At 44.7% G+C, this 24,550-nt stretch overlaps 1 protein-coding gene across 1 annotated transcript in view; it reads left to right on the forward strand.

Annotated features, from left to right (window-relative positions):
- The first annotated feature begins 250 nt into the window (after positions 1–250).
- Fam189a1 (family with sequence similarity 189 member A1) overlaps positions 251–24,550 on the forward strand; it is a 385,760-nt gene continuing 361,460 nt past the window's right edge. Inside the window, exon 1 of the mRNA XM_028776704.1 lies at positions 251–469. Coding sequence (XP_028632537.1) covers positions 251–469 — 219 coding nt within the window. The remainder of the gene's footprint in view (positions 470–24,550) is intronic.

A 24,550-nucleotide genomic window follows, 5' to 3' on the forward strand; every position in this document is an offset into this window, starting at 1 on the left:
GTCCCGCAAGCTCTCTCCTGGGTGAGTTTCTCCGAGGGGGGGGCGGAGGTTGGGTGGGCTGGGGGGGTGGCCTGGGCGCGGGCACCGGTGCGGGCTGCGGGCGCCCGGCTCTCCGCCCGGCCCGAGCCGCTGGCGTCGGCCGCGCGCCGCAGCCTCTGCTGCCCGCGGGGAGGCGGTCCCCGCAGCCGGCGCAACTTGCCTCGGCGCCTCGGTGAGAGGAGCTCAGCTCGGAGAGAGCTTGCGGGACGCGATGCCTCCGGCCGGTGGCCCCCGCACACCGCGCCCGCACGCACTGCCCCGCAGCCTGTCCCGCCTGCGCGAGTGCCCGGGCCGTTCCCGCATCGTGCTGGCTCTCGGGGCCACGCAGATGGCGCTCGGATGCCTCATCGTGGCGGTGAGCTTCGCGGCGCTGGCTCTCACCACCTCCGCCCGCGTGCGCCACTCCTGCCCTTTCTGGGCCGGCTTCTCGGTGAGTGTCTGCGGCGGCGGCGCGGGCTGGGACCGGGAGCTGCAGTGGCGGGGACGCGGCCCGCGCCGAGTGGGGGAGCGGACACCCGGGTCTGGCAGCTGCCGCTTGGCGAGCAGTTTCCAAGTCCGGGCAGGGGAACTCCGGGGACCACCGCGCGTCGCGCTGCCGCTCCAAAGCGCTTCGCCGGGAGTTACTTTTCTGAGGGGCAAACAGCCAGCCGCCTTCCCTTCGTCACCTGGTGGGTAGCAGTCGGTGGCTGGTCCCTGCCTGGGACAGCTGCCGGGGTCCCCACTAGCCGCCGGTGACCGACCCGGGCAGGGGGCGACCGTGACCAAGGCGGCGCGGGGGCTCCCGAGCCCGTTGTAGAACCCGCTATGCGCGGCTCCCTTCGCTGCGGTCCTCGTTTGGGGCGCGCAGTGCTGCGGGTCAGTCTGGAGGGGACCGACTGAGCCACTCACCTACTGAGCACAAGGGTATCTTGTTTTCCCTTAAGCCCAGGACGGGTCCGGCTGGACCTACTGGCTATCCGGAGCCAGAAGTGTGCTATTTGAACTCCAGACTGATTTTCCGATTCTTGACCCTCAAAGCATCCTCTGGAAACATTTATTAAAGAAGCGATTGATTGGTCCGAGATGGTTTTCTTTTTTTTTGGCATTTTGCATCGTTTTGATGAAAGCTATTTATGTTCTATATTAATAAAGTATGGACATATGGGACTAGGAGGTAAATGCTGCACGGGTATTTATAAAGACGGGCACTTGTTTCGAGAACTCTTGACATCTGTAACTACATTTGGTCGATGGTGAACAAATACATTACAGGCTTCCAGTGAACGTTCTGCGTTTAAATTCCGCGTACACAGACCCTAAACAAGACTTGGTAATTAATGTTCACTGTTTGTTCTTAACTTTTGTAATTAAAAAAACAAAAGTTCAGTATTGCGTTTATTTATTTATTTATTTACTATTTATTTATTTATTTATTTATTTTGTAATGGCCTTTGTTCTTGCAAGTTCCTTGTCTGGTTTAAAATGAGATCTTAGCAAAAATGCCCTGGAAACAAGGATCGATACAGGTGTGGCTGTTCATCCTAATGGGGGTATTAATTTTCAAAGCTTATTTCAGACAGGGGTGGGGACTCATCTGGGAGAGCAGAATTGGATGGCAGAACGTGTGGTCACAGCTCCCAGTGTTCAGATCGATGAGAGGTGGTGGGAGGCAGCCTCCCGAGAGCCGTGGTCCAAACCCGCCCCTGTATATAGTCTCCACACATCTGTTGCTCGGTTTTTAGCATTACTTAATATGCGTTGTTTTCATGTCTGTCTAGTGGGTACTGAGTTTCAGCCTGCTGGAACCAGCCTACAGGTGGCAGACTGGTGAATTAGCTAGGTTTCCTGGCTCTTTCCTGAGCCTCCCCCACTTCCTCTGAGTCTTAGCTGGATTCTCTAAGGTGTTCGAAAAGAACTGAGATATATATCTTTTATATATATATCCTCAAAAATAAAACATTAAGTAGAGGCAGTAGAAAAACATTTATGTAAAAAGTACATATCCCCAACGTTTTGTTTCAGGAGTTAAAGATGTAAAGCAGGAATGCGGTTTGTGTTTCAAATTCTGTTGTTTTCAACAGCTATATGTGATTAGTTCTAGTTTCCCACAGTTCTGAGTCCTGTCCCAGTGTTAGGCTATGGACTCCCATTTCTCCGAGCTCTGGAGAACAGCGATGAACCCAGCATAAAATGCTTACACATTTTACCTCCCTCCCTCTGTCCCTCCATCTGTATTCCCACAGGCTTCTTTTTAACCTTCATACTTAAACTAGCTACAAGTATTTTGAGAATGATTTTTTTCTATGCTGGGAATGGAACATCTCCATACATACTAGGCATGTGCTCTCCTACAAGTCTCCAGCCTTTAAGGTCTTTCGATACAGTGAAGAGCGATTTTCACACGTTGTCTCTGCCCTGCAGAAAGAATGATTAGTTCCAGTTGGAACAGGTTCGAATGTTGATGTGGTTGTGAGTAACATGGGCTCCTTGCCTTCCTCATACAGCCTGCCCTTGGCATCAGCAGCTCTGTAGCCAAGGATTCAATCAACCATAGACTGAAAATATCCAGAAAACCCTGTGTCTGTACAGACACATGTACAACATTTTCCTGGTCAGTTCATACCCAAACAATAAAATATAGCAACCATTTGTGTGGTATTTATATTGCATTACTTATTCTAGGCAGCCTAGAGATGATTTTAAAGCACACAGGAAAACATGTGTGGGTTATATGCAAATCGTATGACGTAGAAGGGATTTGAACCTCCAGTGTTGGAGGTGTTTGAGATCAGTCTCCCATGATAATAGATATATTTGCCCTAACTACCTTGAAAGGTCTTTAAGACAGGTGACCAAGATGGCAGGCTTTTATGGAAACTCACACTGGGCTTAGTGCTGGACTCTGCTATATGAACCTTCTGAAAGGATACTGGGTTCTTAATTGCTGCCTCGAACTTCTTGATCATCTGTGGTTTAGACCTGGTAAAGAATCGTTATAGCAACAGTTCTTCTATTTAGGAAAAAGTAATACAAAGAAAACCAGTTCTTACTTTATTGAGCATTTACAATGTACTGGAACTGACAATCCATTTTACATGGACCATAGCCCATCTCACTGGCAGCCCAGTGGACTGTCCCTCCTGGTGCTCAGGGCCTTGGTCAACTTCCTCCCTTTGAATTTCCATCAGGCACCTCACTTGTCTTAGCCAGGGGAATGCCACACCAGCCTCTCTTCAGGGCCTGCTCCTTAAGGAGCCCTGGCAACTCCTGATGAGTGATCTGAGAAGAATAAAGAAGACACCAGTAACTGCCCCAAGGTCACTAAGCCAGGATGTCAAACTTTGCTCTCACTTTTGAAACACCAGGTGCCTAACTGAAGATGACACACAACTGTCCATGTGGCAGAAGATGGAAGAGAACCTGATGGTGAAGAAATCACCTTGACAAGGCAACCATACCCTCTGTTTCTTAGGAAAACCCCTAACCAGGCCTGAAAGGTGAAGGGGCAAGAGAAATGTGAAGACACGTTACACTAGGGACATTAAGAAAACTTAAAAAGTTCTCTCTCTGTGTATATCTATCTGTATGTGTGTGTGTGTGTGTGTGTGTGTGTGTGTATGTCTGTATGTGAGATGTATATATGTATGTGTGTTTGTATGTGTGTGTATGAATGCCTGCGCATATGTGTGTTTGTGTATATTTGTATATATGTGTGTATAAGATGTGTGTATGTGTGTGGTATATGTATATGTGTGTGTCTGTATTTATATGTATGTGTCTCTCTGTGTGTATGGGTGTGTGTATAAGTATGTGTGAATATATGTCTATGTGTGTATATATGTGAGTGTGTGTGTATGTACATGTATGTGTCTGTCTATGTGTGTATGTGTATATGTGTGAATGTGTAAATATGTGTATCTGTATATATATATATATATATATGTGTGTGTGTGTGTGTGTGTGTATATATATGTGTATATATATGTATATATATGTATATATGTATATATATATGCATGTGTCTGTATGTGTGTCTGTATGTTTTTGTATCCATCTGTATATGTGTATATGTTTGTATGTGTCTGAATGTGTGTGTGTGTGTGTGTGTACATAGGATTGCCACGTGGAGGTTTTGGTCCCTGGCCACCTGGTTTGTGTTTTTCAGGCAGGTCTGTGACAAGGCAGCACATGGTGGTAGGAGTATATACCCTGCTTACTTTCAACCAGATAGCCAAAAAGAGAAAGGAAGAGGAGGAGGCCGAGACCCACTGTTCCCTTTTAGGTCACTCAAGACTTCCCTTTAGGCTCCGCCTCCTTCTAGCAGTGCCATGCGCAACTAAGTCTTTACCACATGGGCCTTTAGGGGACATTCTAGTTCTCAACTGTAGCAGGGGAGCTTGGCAAGCTGGAGACTGGTGAGGTGGAGCAGCTGTGGCCAGAGGTCAGTGATGAACAAAAGCCACGTGGTGCTTTGATTCTGAGGAGCACCCTCATCGAGTTCCCTGCCCCAGGCTGTACTGTCCGACATGTTAGGAGCTGGGTTTCCTCCCTATGTCTGAACCTCTGGCTCATTTTTGTGGTGACTGACTGTACAAGAGCACAGACCTGGGTGAGGTCTTGACCTGCGAGTGGAGGCGACTCATTCTTTTCTTTCTAATCTTGTCAGTGCCCCGGACACTGAATAAGTGCGTTGGAAGTCTCCTGCTCAGCCACCATGGGCAAAGAAACTCAGTCTTTGTGTCCCCTTTAAGAGCCATGCTGCTAGAATTCTAAAAATATTCCTAATGCAGTATGTAATTGTTGCCATAACTAAAACCCAGGAAATGTACAAACATTCATCCTCCTCTCCATCAGTGCTCTGTCGATAGGTAGCTGACATCACCGGTGGTGTTTCATGTCCCTCCACAAACTTCACAGTCACAAGTATATCAGAATTCTTCCCCGTGAAAGGCTTCCTTTTCTTTTAAGAATATAAAAATGGGAGTCTGCCACCCACATTTTACTCTGTAGCTCCCTTTGAAATGTGAAGTGTCCCTTGCCCATAACTGGTGACAGATTTGAATCCATTCTTTCAGTGGGTGTGTAATAATAGTCCAAACTGCAGATTATTATGGTTTATGCCATTTCTCTGCCGCTGTGAACTTTCTGGTGATGCAGGTTCTATGTGTCTGATGCTGCTTACCTTAGATGTTGGTTCCTGCTTCTGAGAGTGAGCTCCTGGAGTCGACTTGCAGGTAGTCGAAGGCTGTTACGATTGGAATTTTGTTAGGTGGTGTTAGATGAGTTGAGGGAAAATCATTCTCAGCCCCGGGAGCCTTGCCCAAGGATTTGACTTTCCTCTTTCTTGAGACATAGGATATTAGCAGCCTTGAGTGCTCTTATTAATCTGATGGAAGAAGATTGGCATCTGTTTTCATTTGATGTGAATTTTCATGGCCACTTTAATATCTCCTCACTGGGCTCAGTTCTTGCTGTCTTCTGCACTATTTGAGGTGTTCACAGTAACATGTTCTTTTCACTTTCAGAGTTTCTGTATCTTTTACCCTTAGTTATGATGACATAGGTCACCCAGTAGCCTCAAGATTTCCCTTCTGAGAATTTTATTTTTATACCCACATCTTTACTAATCCAGATTTTCTCTTTTATTATATTTGCATGCACACAAACACACACAGACACACACACACAGACACACACACACAGACACACACACAAACACACACACACACAGACACACACACAAACACACACACACAGACACACACAGACACACACACACACACGAAGGCCAGCGGACAACCTTGGGTGTCATATACTTACTTTGTGTTTTGAGGCGGAATCTCTCACTGGGACTCTCTGATTAGGTTATGGATCTGTCTGTCCCTGCCTCCTCAGTGTTAGGATTAAGGGCTTGCACCACCATGCTTGACTTTGTACATGGGTGCTGGAGGTAAACTCAGATCCTCAAGCCTGTTCTGTGAGTGCTTGACCACCTGAGCTATGCCCACAGCCACAGAATTTAACTTTTATATCCATGTCTCTACTCAGCCAGCATTTTTGTAACACACTGTATTGAGAAGGCTAACTTTGTTTGCCTTCCAAGTTCCTATGTAAGCAAGTCTTGTTTTGGATCCTATTCAGCTTTGCTCCCTTGTCTATTTTACCCTCAAATATTCCCCTCCCTGATGGCCCACTGTCCTCTTTCTCCATTCTCCCCCTTCCTCCTTCAGGTGTTGGGGATTGGATCCCCCATCTTGTATATACACACTAGGCAGGCAGTGTGCCACCAGACCACAGCTCCAGCCCGACAGCTCATTTCGGTCATGTAAATCTCATGGTGGGTTTTGCTAGCTGGTAAGGCAAGTCTGTCTACACCATTTCTCTGCTTCAAAGTCAACATGAATGCTCTTCTGTGTCAGTGTCAGATGCTTGCCTGCTTCCCAAGGCTGACTTAGGGTTGGAATCATATTACCTATATAGGCTTTGGAAGCTTTGAATCTTCCAGGTCAGGACTGTGCCGTGTCTCTTCATTAATCTGCCCGTTGAAAACATTTTATGGTGATGTGGTCTTCATGATAGAGTAGTTATTCACTCTTTTCCTGGACTTCCATTGAAAATTAATCTAGAGGATGAGCTGAAGGATGACATTGCAGCAGAGAGGACACGCTGCTCCTGGCAGTTCCAGGACTGGGTGGACTTGCAGCATCAGGGTCACCATGAGTTACGTGCTCCCGGAAGTACAGTGGCGGGCACTTTCAAGAGCAAATGGTAAAACTTAAAAGGTCCTCAAGGTTTTTTTTTTTTTTTTTTTTTTACATAGTGGAGAACAGCAGACAACCTTGGCGAACCTTAGAGACACAAAAAGTCCAGAAAGCCTCCTCTGAGAAACCATAACTAGGAATGTGTACGAACTTGAGCAGGACAGGAACACAGATGGCAAGGAAGAGTTGGTTCAGACTGAGGGGGGGCGGGGTGAGGAGGAGGAGGATCCTCCAAAAACAGATCTCAGAAACTGCTATGTCACCTTTCTGTTATGGCAACAGAACACCTGAGGCAAACACCTTACAAGCAGGAAAGGTTAGAGCTGGGTGATGACCAGGTTGATCAAGTACTGGCCATGCAAGTCAGAACACCTAGGTTCAGATCCACAGCACCAGTGTAGAAAAATCTGGCTGTGGTGGTGTCTAATTATAACACCAGCGTTGGTGGGGCCCAGACGTGTGGCTCTCAGGAGTTTGCTGGCCAGATGCCTAGCTGAATTAGGGACCTCTATGTTCAGTGACAGATCCTGTTTCAAAAAATAAGGTGGAGAGGGGCTGAGGAAGCCGCTGGAAGTCAACACATGGTCCCCAAATGGATGCACACATGTGTATGTGCACATGCACACACACAAGCATGCACTCAGACCACATACATGCTAGAAGATTAAAATTTTATATTTTAATATTTCAGTATATCAGTATTTCAGCAGCGTGTAGGAGACATCAAGAGGGTCACAAAAATACACGTAGAGAAGAAATGGAATGAGACAGCAGGGATCTGGAGGAAAAGAACTTAGAAATGACTGAAGGACAAGGAAAGCAGGAGCAGATGGAGTCCATTGACATGAAAACAGAGGATGAAGAGGGGGAAAGTGTTGTGAAGATAAGGATGGGATAAAGTGAAAAACAGAAGACAGGCAAATGGGACCAACACACGGGGATCCCTGTGTGCAGGGAAGGGGAACTAAGCATCAGGTGGAATAAATCCTTATTTATGCAAGAAAGCATTTTCCCAAAATAAAAAATCCTTAAGAGGATCCATTGTACAGACAGGAAAGTTGGCAGAAGGGAGAAGGAGTGGAGATGAGGCTGTAAGTTAGTAGGCTTTCAAGACCAAGGTTCAATTGTTCCACGAAGTGAACATCTTGTGCACCAGTAGGTGTCCCGGCCCGAGCTGCTGTTCCGGTCCTCGGGTCAGGGTCTAGCAAGAGAGAGAGTGGAGATGAAGGGGCGAGAGACTCGAAGAATGGAGACAAGACAGAGGGTCTGATCAAGTCTCTCCCTATTGAAAGGAAATCCTGGGTATTTATACACTTTACCACGTGCCTTGCCCTAGTGGACAAGCAGGGGAACACAGCTGAAGGAACTATGTCTTGTGCCTTGTAGCCATGGATACCAGTGTGTGCCTTGCAGCTGGGGGCACTAAACAGCAAAACAAGATATGTGAGAAAAACAAGATGTTTATCAGAGTGTGCTCAGCTGTTGTAGGCTGGTGAAAACAAGTCTCTTGTCAGGGTATACGGCTCAAGATGGCTGCAAAGATGATAGCCGCTTTCGGCTAGGAGTCGGCTCCCAACAGGTAGGCACCTTGGAATGCCATGTCCAGATTTCATGCTGAGGACTAAGAGAGTCTGTTCATTAAAACAAGATGGTTTTGGAAAGTTCTGAAATGACTACCAACCCTGACAGGTAGTGGGGCAGGACTGGGGACCTATGCTCTAACCACAGTCACATTGCAGTGGCCTCGAGCTTCAGGGTGCTTTCTCTATTAAAAGCAAACGTGGCATCATTTGCCTTGCCTTTCTCTAACATTTTGGGATCCAGGTTGCTAGCTTGATGTGACATCATGCCTGTCAGGTTCAGTGTGCTTTCTCCACTGAAGGGCACTGTCTGGCCAGTGCAGACCTCTCTGGATTAAGAAATCAACACTAGAACATCCTTTCTGCCCCATCTGCAGGCACTATTCCAGTTTCTCCAGACATCTGCATTCTCTCTCTCCTCCCCTCCCCACCCCCCCGGTCCTCACCATCCGCAGATCTACAGTTCACCACCTCTGCTGGTTCATCCTCAAAGTTCCTTCCAAGGGAAGCAGACTGGGAACAGGCCCTGGTCTGTATGGTTTGATTGTATAAGGAGAATGTTTTCATCTGTGTTTCAGGTTCCTGCTGGGGGGCTTTGATTGGAAGCTTTGAAGTGGTCCAGCAGTACTCACTGTACCTTTGGGCTTTAGCAGAGTAGAGGGAGCAAAATGAAGCCCGTAGTAGAGTTTGCTTTTTAATGATGGCTTCAACACTATAAGAACTTTGCAGGTATGCTTTGCATGCTTGCTGACAGTCCAGAGGTTTCACCACTGCAGAGTGTCTTTGGTGTGAAGGTCTTAGAAAGATGTTGACATAGCTTCCTTTCAGCTGCTAGAACAGTGGTTGTCAACCTGTGGGCTGCAACCCCCAAAGGGGGATCGCACGTCAGATACCCTGTATATCAGATATTTACAAGTCGTAACAGTAGCAAAACAGTTGTGAGGTAGCAATGAGACGGTTTAATGGTAGGGGTCAACACAACATGAAGAACTGTATTAAAGGGCTGAGGCAGTAGGAAGGTTGAGAACCTCCGCTTTAGAACCTTACCCCTTCTTGGTGCCCCTTGGGCTGCCATCATAGAGGCCATCATCTGGATGAATGGGGGACACCCTTGGGCTCTTTAGATGCTTCGTTTACCTTTGACAAATCCCTGAGTAGTGATGAGATGGCTCGGTGGGTAAAAGCACTTGCTGTTGCGCTTGGAGGCTTGCTTGAGATCCCTGAGACCCACAAGGTGGAAAAAGAGAACCAGTTCCTGTAGGTTGTCCCCTGACTTGCTGTGTGTGCTGTAGCATACATGTCCATACATGTCCCCAACAAACAAACAAACAAACAAACAAACAAAAACAAAGCCTTATGTACCTTGAGATAATCATATAAAATGGAAAGTAGTATTTTGCCTCCCATTTATAGAGGTTTTGGCCAATGGTTGATTGGCCCTGGGGCTGATGGGCCTACAGTGAGGAAGCATGGGGAGCATGAAATAAGGTAAAACTGCTCATCTGGTGTGTGTGTGTGTGTGTGTGTGCGCGCGTGTGTGTGTCTGTCTGTGTGTGTGTGTCTGTAAAATTTTGTTCTTTTTAAGAGCATGATCTTGCAGTGACCTAGCGATCTCCCACTGGGCCTCAACCCCCAAAGAGTCCTATTATCTCCCAGTTGTACCACCTCTGGGAACAAGGTTGCAGCACATAGGTCTTGGGGATCACTGAATATTAGACCTATAGTCTTTGGTGGCTGTAATGGGTTCTGTTTGCTCTCCTGGGGACTCTAGCTATGTACCTTTCTGTATCCTGGACTTCCTGTGTAGACATTTGGCAAGTTGAGAATGGGATTTATACACCTATCTTCTCAGCATGTCAGACCTACCTGGATTCTATTCCTGCATTTAGGTATCTTAGCCAGTCTTTTACCTTCTGTCTTATTGAGGTACAATCAACAAATAAAAAAAATTACATGCACTTAAGGTGACAGTGTAGTGTTTTAGTCTATCTCCTGTGATGATTGTCCCATAATCAAACTAATTAACAAATCCATTGGATGGCCGTTCCCTGTGGGTGTGTTGTGGTGAGCACATCAGGGAGCTCCTATAGTTGGCTTCCAGGATGCAGCTAGTCACTAGCTGCCATTGTCCCAGCATGGACTAGGTACTCGAACTCGTACCTGAAGGTTTGTGCATGTGAGCTGCGTCTCCCTTTTGAGTCATGTTTGAGATGGTGGCTTCATGTTGTGATGATCTACTCTGTTCCTCTTCCTCATCTGTAACTGAGAGGGATCATATTTTTTACTTACGGGACACAGTGCAATGAGACAGGCAGTGATTTATGAAGTGAGCCCAGAAGAACCAGGTGTGTGTGTGTGTGTGTGTGTGTGTGTGTGTGTGTGATATTGGGGACAGTAAATGTAAATAAAGCTCTTCATTGTATCAGTGGCTGCAAGAGCCTGTAGTGAATAGTCTCAAAGTCTCTCTCTCTCTGTCTGTCTCTCCCTCTCCTCCTCCCTCTCTCCCTCCCTTACTCTCTCTCCTTCCCCGCCTCTCTGTGAATCAGGCTCTCTTGTAGTACAGGCTAGCTTTGCAGTTGCTATATAGATAACTGTGGTTTGCTTCATACACCTGATACTACTGCTTCTATCTCTCCTAAAATATGCCACTACACCTGGATTTTCTTCAGATTTCAGACATGCACTTTAAAATACCTGAGTCTACCCTAACAAACCTAAACTTTAAGAAATTTATTATTATTATTATTATTATTATTATTATTATTGTGTTTAAGTATTTGCCTTTATGTGTACATGTGACATGTCCATTCTTGGTGTCCATGGGTTGTGAGCCATCGTGTAGGCGCTAGAGACTGAACCTGGGTCATCCGTAAGAGCAGCAAGTGCTCTGAACTTCTAAGCTATCTCTTCAGCTCAAATAATATATTTCAGATGGACATGAAACTTAATTGCTCTGAAATGAATCCTTAAAACTTAAGCTGATTCTCTAGTAGAAAAAAATTTTTGAAACACAATGAGACAGTAAACTTTTATTTGAAAAATAAACCTGGCCGCCATCTAATTATAAGATTAGTTCAGGCTTGTCACCCCTAATGAGATCAGTCGGAGTGAGTCATTTGTGTGTTTGGGGTCTGCATCTGTGGTTCTTGCTGCAGATCAAAGATACTCAGAAAAAAACTGCATCTGTGCTAAATGTGTGGGGATTCTTTGAGTCATTCCCTGAATAGTGCAGGGAACAACTGCCTTTGTGATGTTTTGTTACAGTAGGCATTGTATGCCATCCAGGTGCATTTTAAAGTACATGGAGGATGTGTGTAGGCTCTATGCCAAGAGTGACATTCCAATGTGTGTGTATGTTTTCAAGAACATGCCTGAAAAGGCAGACTATAATATCCAGTGTCCTGCTCCATCATTTTCTGCTTTTTTCCTTTGAGGTCAAGGTCTCTCACTGAACCTGTAACTAGGCTGGAAGCTAGCAAAGGATCCTTGTCTTTATCCCTTACAGTATTGGGGTTACAGAAGTGTGCATGGCCACATCCAGCTTTTTATGTGGGTGCTGGGGACCCAAACTCATGTAGATGTGTGTAGCAAGGGCTCCTACCAAATGAACCATCTCCCTAGACACACTATGCAATTTTATATAAGAGACCTGAGTATTCATGAATTTTGGTGCCTGTTGTGGGGTGGAGTCCTGGAAACAGCCCCTGAAGACACAGAGGAACAGTCACAGACACAAAGCAATAACCACAGACACTGAGGGATATCCCCAGACATAAAGGAGCAACCACAGGCACTAAGGGACACTGAGGGAAAGCTATGGTGGCTCTCACTGAACGTACATGGTGGTTTTGAGATACAGGTATAGAGCTAAGCAAAACTGGAAGGGCTTTAATGGCTACACCTATTTAACATGTTCATAAGTAGCCTGGTCTTGATGATCATAAACTTACTTTCTGACTTAAACCATTATTTTCTAGCTACATCTAAGATTTATTTTCAACCACACACAAAGACAGTATCTCTATAGAAACGGATTTTTTGACCTGATGTCGGCAGAAACAGAGTATCTATTTTACACCTGCCACATCCAATGCGGACTTGGTGTCAACAGATCCCCTCTTCTGGCTTGTCAGCACCACTGGGTACTATTAGAGGATTTGGGACACAGTAGTATTGCCTCTTCAAACAGGAGGAAAGCATACTTAAGAAATGCCATAGATTGACAGAGCAGCCAGTCTGTCATGACATGTAGTATACAGTTGGTGCTCAAGGTTGTCATGTTCTTTGTGATCTAGACACATACATACATACAAATACATATTACATCTAAATTCATGCTTAATATACATACATATAAGTACATATATGCATAAATGCACACACATGCAGATACATACATACAAATACACATAGATACATATATATATACATACATGCATACAAATATACACACATCCATGCATATATCCATCCATACAAAAATGCACATACACACATATAAATACATGCCTGCATGCATACATATACAATATACACACTATTACTTTATTACTCTGTGTGTTTGTGTGTGAGATTCTATCAATCAGTACCCAAACACCAGCCAATCAGCCAACCACAACCATAGAGAAATCCCAGAATATCCTTAGTGCTAGTGGTGTTGAGAGTTACACTCATGGTTCTTCCTAGTAGCCCAGATGATGCATTGATTTCAATGACACGGATGGACTCAGAGCTCAAGGAATGAGGGAACCAAGCTGTGCTCTGCCTTGGAGAAAGAACCTGGCATCATGCACTCTCTGGCACTGGAAGTGGTATAGTCGGCCCTGCCTTATCCACTGGGGATACTGCCTAAGACTCTCAGGGGATGCCGAAAGTTTGGCTATTGTCCAGCCTTTTGCAGACTGTGTGTTTCTTTGTACTTAGCTTGCACCATAGGCATAACTTGGGCAGTTTGAGATCTAACATCAAACTGGCATTAAACGTTTCCTTTCCAATTTCATGAATAGAAGATCTGTTCTTACCGTACATTGTAGCAGCCTTAGCACATATATTTTTCTTACTACATGGAGAGTTTTCCGTTGTTTACACAGGGAAGCACTTTCTACCTCCTTTCTGCTGCATCTGAGCTGCCTGCATGACTACTCTTGTGTGTTGGAATGTTACTAAGTAAAATAATGGTTACCTCGGTACAGATGCTTGGTACCACAACTTCTGATGTGGCTTAGTAACTAGATGGCCACAGAGTCGACAACGTGGATGCATAGGATGAAGGGACGCTTCCTGTCTCTGGCAGGACAGAGAGGATGATATGAGAGTCCAACGCACCACTTAGTGCAGCATGCAGCTTAAAATTCACCAATCATCTCTGGATTTTTTTTTTTTTTTTACTCAGTATTTCAGACCATGATTGACTGTGGGAAACAAAGCCCAGAAAGAAAAGTGGAGGCTATAGATATATTTAAGAACATGATAATGATCACAATTCTGACTTTAATATATGTCCATGGCAATTAAAATTCAGAGGCACAAGCAGAAATGCAAAACCTCGTCCCGAGTGCCTGCTTGCTCTTATCTGCTCAAAGATCAGTCTTTTTGGACTTTATTCTTCCTCATTGGTGTCCCAAGCATCGTCAACTTCATATCTAACACCACAGAAGCACAAATCATGCCTCTGACCTATGGTTGGTCGTCCAACCTGTTTTTCCTGTCTTGGGTACTCTGGTTCTAGGTGCTCATATATATATTCCCCCACATTTTCAGGAGGCCGTAGCCACTCACTCGTCTCTTCTTTGGTGCTGTGGGCTGTGTTATATGGTTGTTTTCTAACCTGTGCAGTCTGTTCTTTTGAAGGGAACTCCAGCTGAGTATCTGACCTTCCATGTTCACCATGTAGGTTTTTCTTCTTTTCTCCCTCCAGTTTTTGTTTCTTTGCCTTTCGCTTTTCAATCAGGGACATGTATTCAAATCCATCTTCTGTAACATCAATTGAAATCTTCAGTGATAACTGCATCAGGGACAGTGGGATGAATGATGGAAAGGACTCCGAAGTGTTTGGCCGCTGCTATTCCTCCTACTTGAAGCAGATCCTCCTGGAGGATGGGGAGGTGATCCTTGGCCTGAGGAAGCTGAGGAAGCTGAGGAAGCTCAGGGAGCTTAGAAAGCCCACAAGACTTTCTAGGTTCCTCCGTGAGGTTCTGTAAGCGGTTAACAGTTGCTGGAGAAGAGGAGACTTGTGTGGGCTTGCCTGCCAGTTGTGCAGGGACAACCAGAGATGTTGCTTTCTGTCACCCGCATTGGAGTGTGTTTTTGGATGGTGCAACTGCCTTTGAGTCACCGAGCTTCTGTGAGCAACCTCCAGCCTGTACTTCTGCATATGATTTCAGCGAGCTCACAGGTTCTCCGGGATAGATTTGTGTGGGTTTGATTCTTTGGCGCCTCATGTCTTCTTCAGGAAAGTCACAAGGCACAGAGACTGGACAGTGAGTGTGTGGTTGAGCAAAACTTTATTAAAGGAGCATGGGGCAGTGGGGAGCACAGGAAGTCTCAGGGTCCAGGTCACCCATGTGAGACTCTCAGGGTCCTTTCTAGGAGCAACAGGCTCAGCAAAGATGTTTTTGCCTTTCTGGATATGTAGTGAAACCACAGAATTCTTGACCAATTCAGGCAAAGACTAATAGGAAACAGGTGTAAACTACTATGCCAAACATTTTTGCAAACATCTGACAGTCGCTATGGGCTGCCCTCTGGGCTGTCTCAGATCCTCCTAGCAGAAGCTGACGATGATTGCTGATTGGCACAACCCTCTGGCTTAGCTGAAGATGATGACTGTGTTAGCCAAGGCTCATGCAAAGTGGTGGGTGGTTGGGGACAGCAGGGCAGGTGAGTCATCTGCTCTTTCAGAGAGTAATTGTTCTGTATAATGTTTGCCACTTGCACAAACTCGAATTATTTGGGGAGCGACAGCCTCAGTTGAGGAACTGACTCCACCAGATTGGCTTGTGGGCTTGTCTGTATGATAGTTTCTTGCTTGATGATTGATGTGGAAGGGCCCTGTCCATTGTTGGTGATAGTTCTGAGTTGTATGAGAAGGTCAGCTGAGCAAGCCATGAGGAGCCAGTAAGCAATGCTTTTCCATGGACTCTGCTTGAGTTCCTGCCTCAGATTCCCTGAATGATGGAAAGATTCCCTTTCCTCCCTGAGTTGGTTTTGGTCTATGTTTTATCATGGCGACAGAGAGAAAACCAGGACAATAGTCATAGGTACCTTTTTGTTCTCTTTCATATTTTGTGTTAATTTTCTTAGTATTTGTGTAGCTTTCTGGTTGTATCATTTGTTCATTTCTTCTTGATAGCCTTAATTGGAATCAAGTGTAATAAATCTCTTGTTTATACCAGGGATAATTTTTGTTTATTTTTCTGGAGCTTTTGTAACTTCATTTTTCTTTAATGGCTTCATGGTTCTTGATTCTCTTTTAATGTCTATATGATTGATGTGAAGAGATACGGGTATGTTTTCTTACACGCTCTCTTTCTCCATTGAACAAGGACCTGGATTAGTCCTTTCTGGGTGTGCATAGGGCTCATGAGCTGGCACGCTTCACCTGAGGATGCTCGGGCTGGGCATGGTGAGCTGCTCTTTTGAACCAGTGTGTGATAAGCTGAAGAACCTGCTCTGGGGTGTGACCTCTCGCTTTGGAGACAGAGGTTCATTTTCTTGTTGAAGGACTGTTCATTTGGCTTCTGGAACACTCATTGGTAATGTTAGTGCCAGAGGTGTGAGGGGCTGAGGTGCATATATGTATACTCATACCTGCAGGCCATAGAGACTTACGGATACAGACATCGCATCCCTCCAAAGTCTCTCAAGGTGTGAGCTGAGGCTCTCCCCTCTACTACCTCAATCCATAACTGATGCTAACTTTCATTCACAGATTCATTTGTCTTCCTTGTCATGGAATGAAGCAGGACTCTTGGGGAATCCAGGACCGGTTAACAGATTCCTGCGGCTGTCTCTCAAACATGGCCCCAGTTTTGCTATGCACTCTGTGTCTCAGTTCCTGCTGCTCAGTGGAAATGTTTTTAGCCCTTATGATAGTTATTGAGAGGGTGATATTTCTGAAAATTTGAATTGACCCATTTTTCATTCTTCCCGGGAAGCGTGTTACTGTGTGTTGTGCCAGCTAAATCAAGGGCAGTTGTTGCTTTGGGAGAGGAGCAGAGACTATCTAGAACAAAGAACTCATTACTCTGCCTGGAGTCCCAAAGCTAACTTTCTTGAGTCTCTAGAGAGACTGTAGCCATGAAAAACAGGATTTATTACAAGGGAAAAAGAAGAATATTGTTTCAGAAACTTTCCTTTGTATATTAAGAGCCAAGCTAGAGAAGGCTTGAAAATGGTTTGATTCAAAAGTCCCATGTTATCAGGATGGAAGACGTGATGGAAGAAAATGGAACAGGAAGTAGGAAGAAAGGAAAGGAGCCTTCTACTGGATCCACACAGTAGACAGCAGATAGGTAAACAACCATCACTGGCGTCTCTTACACTCTGTGCTCTTCAGCCTAATGCAGGAGCCACAAGGTATCTCATGGGTGGGAGATGCTAAGCCTTCTTTTGCACATGGATAGTAAATATTTTAGGCTTTGTGGGCTGTGGGGGATTCTGTGGCAACTTTTAACTCTGCTGTTGCAATGAGAAAGCAGCCACTGGCCATGCATAAGCACATGAATAGCCAGTGCTTAGTAACACATGTGTCAATGCAGCAGGGCAGTGCGGGCAAGTGGCAGAATTTTCGAGCCTCTGGTCAACATCTCTAGTTCTAAAATTTCTCAGGAATTGTATGTACAAGAATAATAGCTGGAGTTTCCATGTTGTGTGGGACATGTCAAAGGTAGATTAAACATCCTCCTTCAGGGTCTAGCCTGGTGAGGCAACTTACCCTCCCATCTCTCATCCTCCTCAAGCCACATAATCTAGCCTGGGTCACAAACCCAGTGTTCCTGCCTAGTCTGGCCACCCCTGGCTGTGCCACAACCAACTTCTAGTCTTCCTCCAAGACTAGACCTAATTGCTCCTGACCCTCAGGCCACTCCCAAGCCACACCCAACCTCTCTGCCCAGTCAGATGTACCACTTTGTTCTAGGCTTGTACCAGGATGCACACCCACACACTTCTCCTGTCTACCTGACGGCCTCACACCTACACCATTGCCAGCCTCATGGTCCAACATGCCTTCACATCCTCTCTTCTGCCTCAACCCACTCTCTCCATATCAGACCCAGAACTAACAAAAGAAGACCACATGCCTAGATCTCAGCCCAAAAACACAGACAATATGAAAGACGAAGCATACATCCTCGACAAAGCCCATAGAAGTTTTTGCCAATGAGAATTACCTAGATGAAGCCAAGGACACAGAATTTCAAAGAACAATCATGAACTTCAACAAAGAATCCAAGGAGTTTCAAGAAGACACAAAAGAACCATTTCAATGAAATAAAAGGGAGAGAACTTGGGGAGAGTGGAGGCCTGAGTGGCGGTCAAGGAAACACAGAGGCAAGGCTGATGCTGGACAGGATGCAGACATAAGACTGATGCTGGACAGGATGCAAACAAGCTGCGATTTGGAAATGGAATTCAGTAGAGATAGAAACAGTGAAGAGGACTCAAGCTGAAATCAAGATGGAACTGGAAAAAACCCAACATTCAACTAAGAAGTTTAAAATGAGGTATTACAAGTAGAATGAATGAAGCAGAAGGTAGGATACCAGGACTCAAGGAAAAAGTAGAGGATCTATAACAAATAAACAAGGAATATAAAAAATTAAACTGCAGGAAAGGAACACACAGGAAATACAGGACACCATGAAGAGTCCAAGTCTCCAAAATATGGGCAGGGATGAGGAAGAAGGTCCTAAGTCAATGGCAAAGACTAGATCTCTAACAAGATCATAGACGAAAACTTCCCCAAGCTGAGGAAATACACATCATACAGGTACAGGAACCACACAACACACCACATAGACAACACTGAAAAAGAAAATCCCCAGTATATCATAGTTAAAACATTAAGTATACAGAGCAAAGAAAATATATTGAAAGCTTCAAGAGAAAAAAGCACGTTACATATAAAGGCAAACCCATCAGACTAACAATAGTTGATTTCTCAGTTGAAACGTTGGAAGCCATAAGAGCCTGGAGCAATGCATTCCAAGTCTTAAACAGCCATGAAGGCCAATCTAGACCAGTATGTCCATCAACACTATCTGTTGTAGTTGAAGGAGAAACAAAAACTCTCCACAAAACAAACAGCCAAAAAAGATATAGTCAACAAACCAAACCTGGAGAAAACATAGGAAGCAATAGTTCAGGCTGAAGAGAGAAATAAACACAACGGAGACTGGAAAGAAATATGAAGCCATAATTATTAAAACAAAAAGTACCACTGAGAATACCATCACCAAAACAAAACTAAAACAACAAAAACATCTCCCCCCTACAATGACCACAATTAACAGAAACATTTCAATAGTTACTCTAATGGCCTCAGTTCTACAATCAAAAGATACAAACTGACTGAATGGACCAAAAATCAAAACATCACATCCATTTTCTACAAGAAATATGTCCTACCACATTCTGCCTCTCAGCCAGGGGTGTCCAGACACCACCAGCACACTGGTCTGGAAAAGGCAGAGCAAAGTCCCAAAAGGGGAGTCCACAGTCTGTGTTTCTCTTTGGGGCATCAGATGAATGCTGTGGTTCCCAGTCTCTTCTCTGGGTACCCGGGTGCTGCAGGTGCACTGCTTAGAAGTCTAGGGTCCATGTTTCTCCTTGGGGGCATCTGTATATCAGGCAGAAAGCGAAAAGCTGAGCTGTAGAGAAGCAGGATCCAGTCCGATTGGGAGTGAGTGCTGGGTACCAGGAAAACTCTTCCTCTGGAGTTTTTTTAGGCAAAGGCAATCTTAATGAAGCACCTGTCTGAGACAGTCCTTACTTGTTCATATTGCTTTGTTGGAGGAGGATATGAATGCATACATTTTATTTGGATTGACCCAGGGATTGTATACCTCTTGGGGAAAGGGTGTGAGAATACCCAGGAAGGGAGGGTTCTTATGCCTGTCTGGTGCAGGGTTCCACATGCCATACAGAAATATATTTTAGCTATAAAACTAGACCACCTTAGATAAAAAGATGGATGCAAGCACTCTAATTAAATGGGACCAGGAAGGAAGCAGGTGACAAAATAGATTTCAAACTAAAACTATTCAGTAGAGATAAAGAGAGATACTTCATTCTGATCAAGGGAACAGTGAACCAAGAAGACATTACTGTCCTTAATACATATATGCATTCTATGTGCAGTCTGGTGCAGCCAATTTCATAAAAAAATATTACTGGATACAAAGACACAAACTAACATCAAACACAAACATCAACCCATCAATGGCAGCAATTCCAATACTCCACTTTCCCCAGTAGATAAGTCTTCCAGACCAAAAGCAGAGAAACATCAGAATCCATTGAAATCAGTTCTACCCAGCAGCACGTGGAAACTTTTCTTAAACAGATCACATCCTGGCACACAATACAAATCTTCACATATTCAAAATGATCGAAATAACTCTGTGTTATCTGATTGCAATGCAATAAAACTTAAAATTGACAGGGAAAAAAAACCCTCTAGTAAATACACAAACTCATGATTAAACAGCCCGTTATGATGATGGATAGATCAAAGAAGAAATTGGGAAAGGAATAAAAATCTCCTGAACTAAATGAAAATGAGAACACAACACAGCAGAATCTCTAGGACCCACGAAAGCTGTCCTGGGAGGGACATTTGTAGCCCTAAGTGCTTACATTGAAGAGTCGGAGAGAATACAAATAAATGACTTAATGATGAAACTTAAAACTTTGGAAAAACAAGAACAAACCAAACCCAAATCCACTTGAGATCGAGAAATAATAAAAGCCAGAGCAGAAGTTAATGGTACAGAAAGAGAAAAAAGAAAAATTAAAAAGGATCAATGAATCTCTGAGCGTAGTTTTTGGAGCAAGATAAACAAGATTGACAGGCTCTTGGCCCAACTCCAAAAGAAAAAAAGGATACAAATGAACAGGATTAGAACAGGAAAACATTACAACAGACACCAAATTCAGAATGTTATAAGGGAACAACACCCTTTGAACTAGTATCCCATCAAACTTGAAAACCTAAAAGAAATAAATGAATGTTTAGATTCAGATAAACCACCAAAATTAAGAAGAATTCTGCAACTTAAATAGACCCATAACAAGTGAGACTGAAATAATTATGGAGAGCCTTCCAGCTAAAAAAAGCATCCGGGGCCAGATCAAACTACAATCTTTGTTATGTTACCTCTTCCTTCTCCTGTATCTGTCTCACTCCCATATTGGAGCACCCACACATTTCCCATTTCACCCACCAGACCACTAGTACCCCTGCTGTTCTCGGTTGATCCCTTACACCAGCAATGGTCCATTCTTTCGTTCCTGGCTTTCTCAGTTACTCCAGACTATGAACTCAGGTCTGAAGATTTGAAGGTGGGCGCCTCAGATGAGCAAGAACATGCTACGCTTATTTTTCTGTGTCTGGGTTATCTCACCCCACATGATCTTTCTGGTTCATTCCATTTATCTGCAAGTTTCCTGATTTCATCTTTCTTTACAGGTGAATGGTGTTTCATGGTGTGTATGTATCACATTTTCACTATCCAGTCTGCAAGTGAAGCACAGTTTGTTTCTGATTCCCAGTTACTGAGATTGTAGCAACAGTGATCCACGGCTGAGCAAGCATCTGTGGAGGAGGATGTTGAGTCCTTCCGACATGTGTCAAGGAGTGATACACTGGGCCCTATGGCAGGTTTACTCTTGGCTTTGGGGGAATTCTCCCTATAGTGTCTGTACAAGTGTAATCCCACAGACAGTGAATAAGGGTTCCCCTATCCCCACCCTCCCTCCACCACATGTTTTCGTTGTTTGGTTGATCTTTAACATTCTGATCAAAGTAAAGTGAAACCTTAGGTTATTTTGATTAGCCTTTCTGTAATTTCTAGGGAGGATGAGCACGTTTTGAGATAATTCTAAGACATTTGTTTTCTTGTTTTTGAGAACTGAGAACTTCCTGTTCAGGTCCCAAACCAGGTTTTTTTGTTTTGTTTTTGTTTTTTGTTTTTTTGTTTCTTTCAAATGAATCATTTCTTTGATTCTTTTTCTTTACCCAGTTGACTGTTCCTTTAGTTGGGCACAAGCTTTTTAGTTTTGTGAAGTCCCACTTGTCAGTTTTTGGCCTTAATTCTTGAGCAAATGTTCAGGACTACACCTCTATCATGCAGGTTTGCCTATTTTGTCTTCTGTCAGTTTCAGTGTTTCCAGGCTCACATGTAGGTCTTTGATCCATTTAAAGTCAGTCTTTGTAAAAGGTGACAGGTGTGGGTCTCATGTTACTCTTTCTGCATGTAGATTTTCAGTTTCCCCGGCACCCTCAGTTGAAGATGCTTTCTTTTCCCCAGTGTATACTTTCAGCCTCTTTGAGAAATATTAAGTGGCTAATATTACATGTACTCATGCTTGGGTCTTCAGTGTTGTTCCATTGTTTAGATGTCTACGTTGGTCCACAGTACCACATTGTTTTTATTAGGATGGCTCTGTAGTATATCTGAAGATCTGGAATGGGTCCCAGCCCACCCCCACCCATCACTGTTTTGTTGTTGTTGTTCAGGACTGTTTTAGCCATTATGGGTTTTTTTTTCTGCTTTCATGTGAATTTCAGGATAGTTTTTTTTTCTATCTCTGCAATGAATGAGAGTGGTCTGGATTCTATAAATTGGATGACGAGATCAGGGTGACAGGGATGAATGTTGAAATGTGGATGTGTGTCTTGTCTGAGAAAGGTATTTTGCATATGTGATTAAGTTATAGGTGTTGATATGGCCAGCTCATTCTGGGTTATCCTGTGGGCCCAGTGTCTGCACAAGGGAGGGAGACAGAGCAGGTCTGTGTCAAAAGACATGATGACATTCTAGAGATTATGATGCCATGAAGGAAAGTCACATGCCAAAGCCTGCAGGCAACCATGGAAGCTGGGAAAGACAGGAAACAAGGACAGGAGATGTTTCTCTGTCAAAGACAGGAGATGGTCCTCTGTTCAAGACAGGGAGAAGGGTTCCCTGTTCATGCCTCATCAAGGAGTGGCAGAGGCATCTTGTCACCTTGAATGTATCTGAGTGAGACCTATTTTTAGACTTCTGACTCCCAGAACTGTGGTATGAAACAGTGGTGTGGCTTTGAAGCAAGTAGGATGGTAATTTATTTGAAGAGCAGTGGGGAAGAGATATTATTGAGAAATTCAGGGGGCTATGGGGACAACAGAAGACAGTAGTTTTTGTCCTGGTTACCCAAGCATGAAATATGAACAGTCTAGCTATGTCTGAGCCTGGAGGAGCTCAGGTCTGCCAGAATCTGAATAGATCAGGAGCTGTCACCACAGTCTTACTCCTAGGGACTGGCTCAGGTGACAGCTAATGCAGTGATATATCTGGGTGGTCATGGTGTAAGCAAATCAGGACAGACATAAGGCCTGCTATTGTTGTGTCCTTTGGGACGTTGCTCATAGAGACTCATACACTACTTCATTCAACCTTTCAGTAATCTACCCAGGACCAAGTTGGCGCCTTCTGCCTATGTGAAGGTTAGGTATTGTCAGGCGTATTCCCTCTGGGGAGATCTGTTCCAGGAGAGGGTTGTGGGTGGTTGTGCAGAAAATGAAAATAGGAGATTTGCAGGGTTGCCTTGGATGGTGATGTCGAGAGCAAGGGTATGGAGCCTGGGTGCTGGGCACGTAGCCGGGGCCAGGGACATGGGCATAATCAGCAGAGCCTACATATGTGTTTGGAAATCCACAAGGCTTCACGTATTCCTACCTGGTGGTCCTGAATGCTCCAGTGGAGAGGCGGGGGGTGGGGGTGGGGGGGGAGGTGCCAGCGGCAAACTGAATCTCGGTAGGTCTGCTCAGCTGGAGGAGCGGAGAGAGAAGGATCAGAGGGCTGCCAGCTCAGGTGTCCCCACTGTCCCTCTTGCTTCCAAGTTGTGGGTGGGTGAATTTACAAGGGGTGGAAGAACACTTGGCTCAGGTGGATGGTGAAGAAAGTTTGTGGGATGACTGAGAAGAGCTTCTTTGACTGGGGCGTGTAGCTGAGGCACTGGTGTGCGTTGGGCTGTTCTGTTTGTGCCCAGCTTTGGGTTGGCCTTGTTTGAGAGAACTAAGCTCTAGAAGGAAGAGGGAGGTCAGGGGGAAGAGGGAAGACAGGAGGACTGCTGTCTGTCGGTCCGCTCCAGCTCTAAACTGACTGGAATGTTTGGCTGGAGCAGCAGATCTAGAAAACAGATGACCCCTTGTATCCATGGAGATACTATCCAAGTCCCTCAAAGGATGCAGACCCTAATATATACCACAATTGTACACACACACACACACACACACACACACGATAAAGCTTAACCTACAAATTAGCCATAGTGAGAGATTAACAACCTTTAAGGTAGCTAAGAATACCCTTCAATTTGTGATGCTCCTGCCTCAGCCTCAAATGTCTGTAATTACAGAGTTGTGCTACCAGTCCTGACTAAATCGTCATAAGTAATATTAATAAAATGACAAACTAGGGCAATTCTAACACTAAAATGAATAAATGCTGCATGAATGTGCTCTCTTTCACACCCTGGTAAGATACTGTCATGGAGGGTGCTGCCTTCTGCTCACTGAGGGTCAGGAAACCATGGCACACCAAGAATCTAGTAAGGGAATGTCTAAGTGACCAGGCAGGAGTGGTAGCTTGTGGCCCAGGTGATGTGCCTTTGCACAGTGTGGAAGTGTGGCATATATGTACTAAACTATGGCTCACTGTGGATGCCACTGTAGAATTCTGCAGTCCTTCTTATAATAAATAGAATGAAAATATTATTAGCACAGTTTAATATTTTGTTGCATGACAGTTTCCTTTCTTAATGTTTTCCTTTTTTTCCTTTTTTTTTTTTTTTTTTGGTTTTTCGAGACAGGGTTTCTCTGTGTAGTCCTGGCTGTCCTGGAACTCACTCTGTAGACCAGGCTAGCCTTGAACACAGAAATCCTCCTGCCTCTGCCTCCCAAGTGCTGGAATTAAAGGCGTGCGC

Source organism: Grammomys surdaster, unplaced genomic scaffold (assembly GCF_004785775.1).
Source record: "Grammomys surdaster isolate TR1022 unplaced genomic scaffold, NIH_TR_1.0 271, whole genome shotgun sequence".
Taxonomy (NCBI): Eukaryota; Metazoa; Chordata; class Mammalia; order Rodentia; family Muridae; genus Grammomys; species Grammomys surdaster.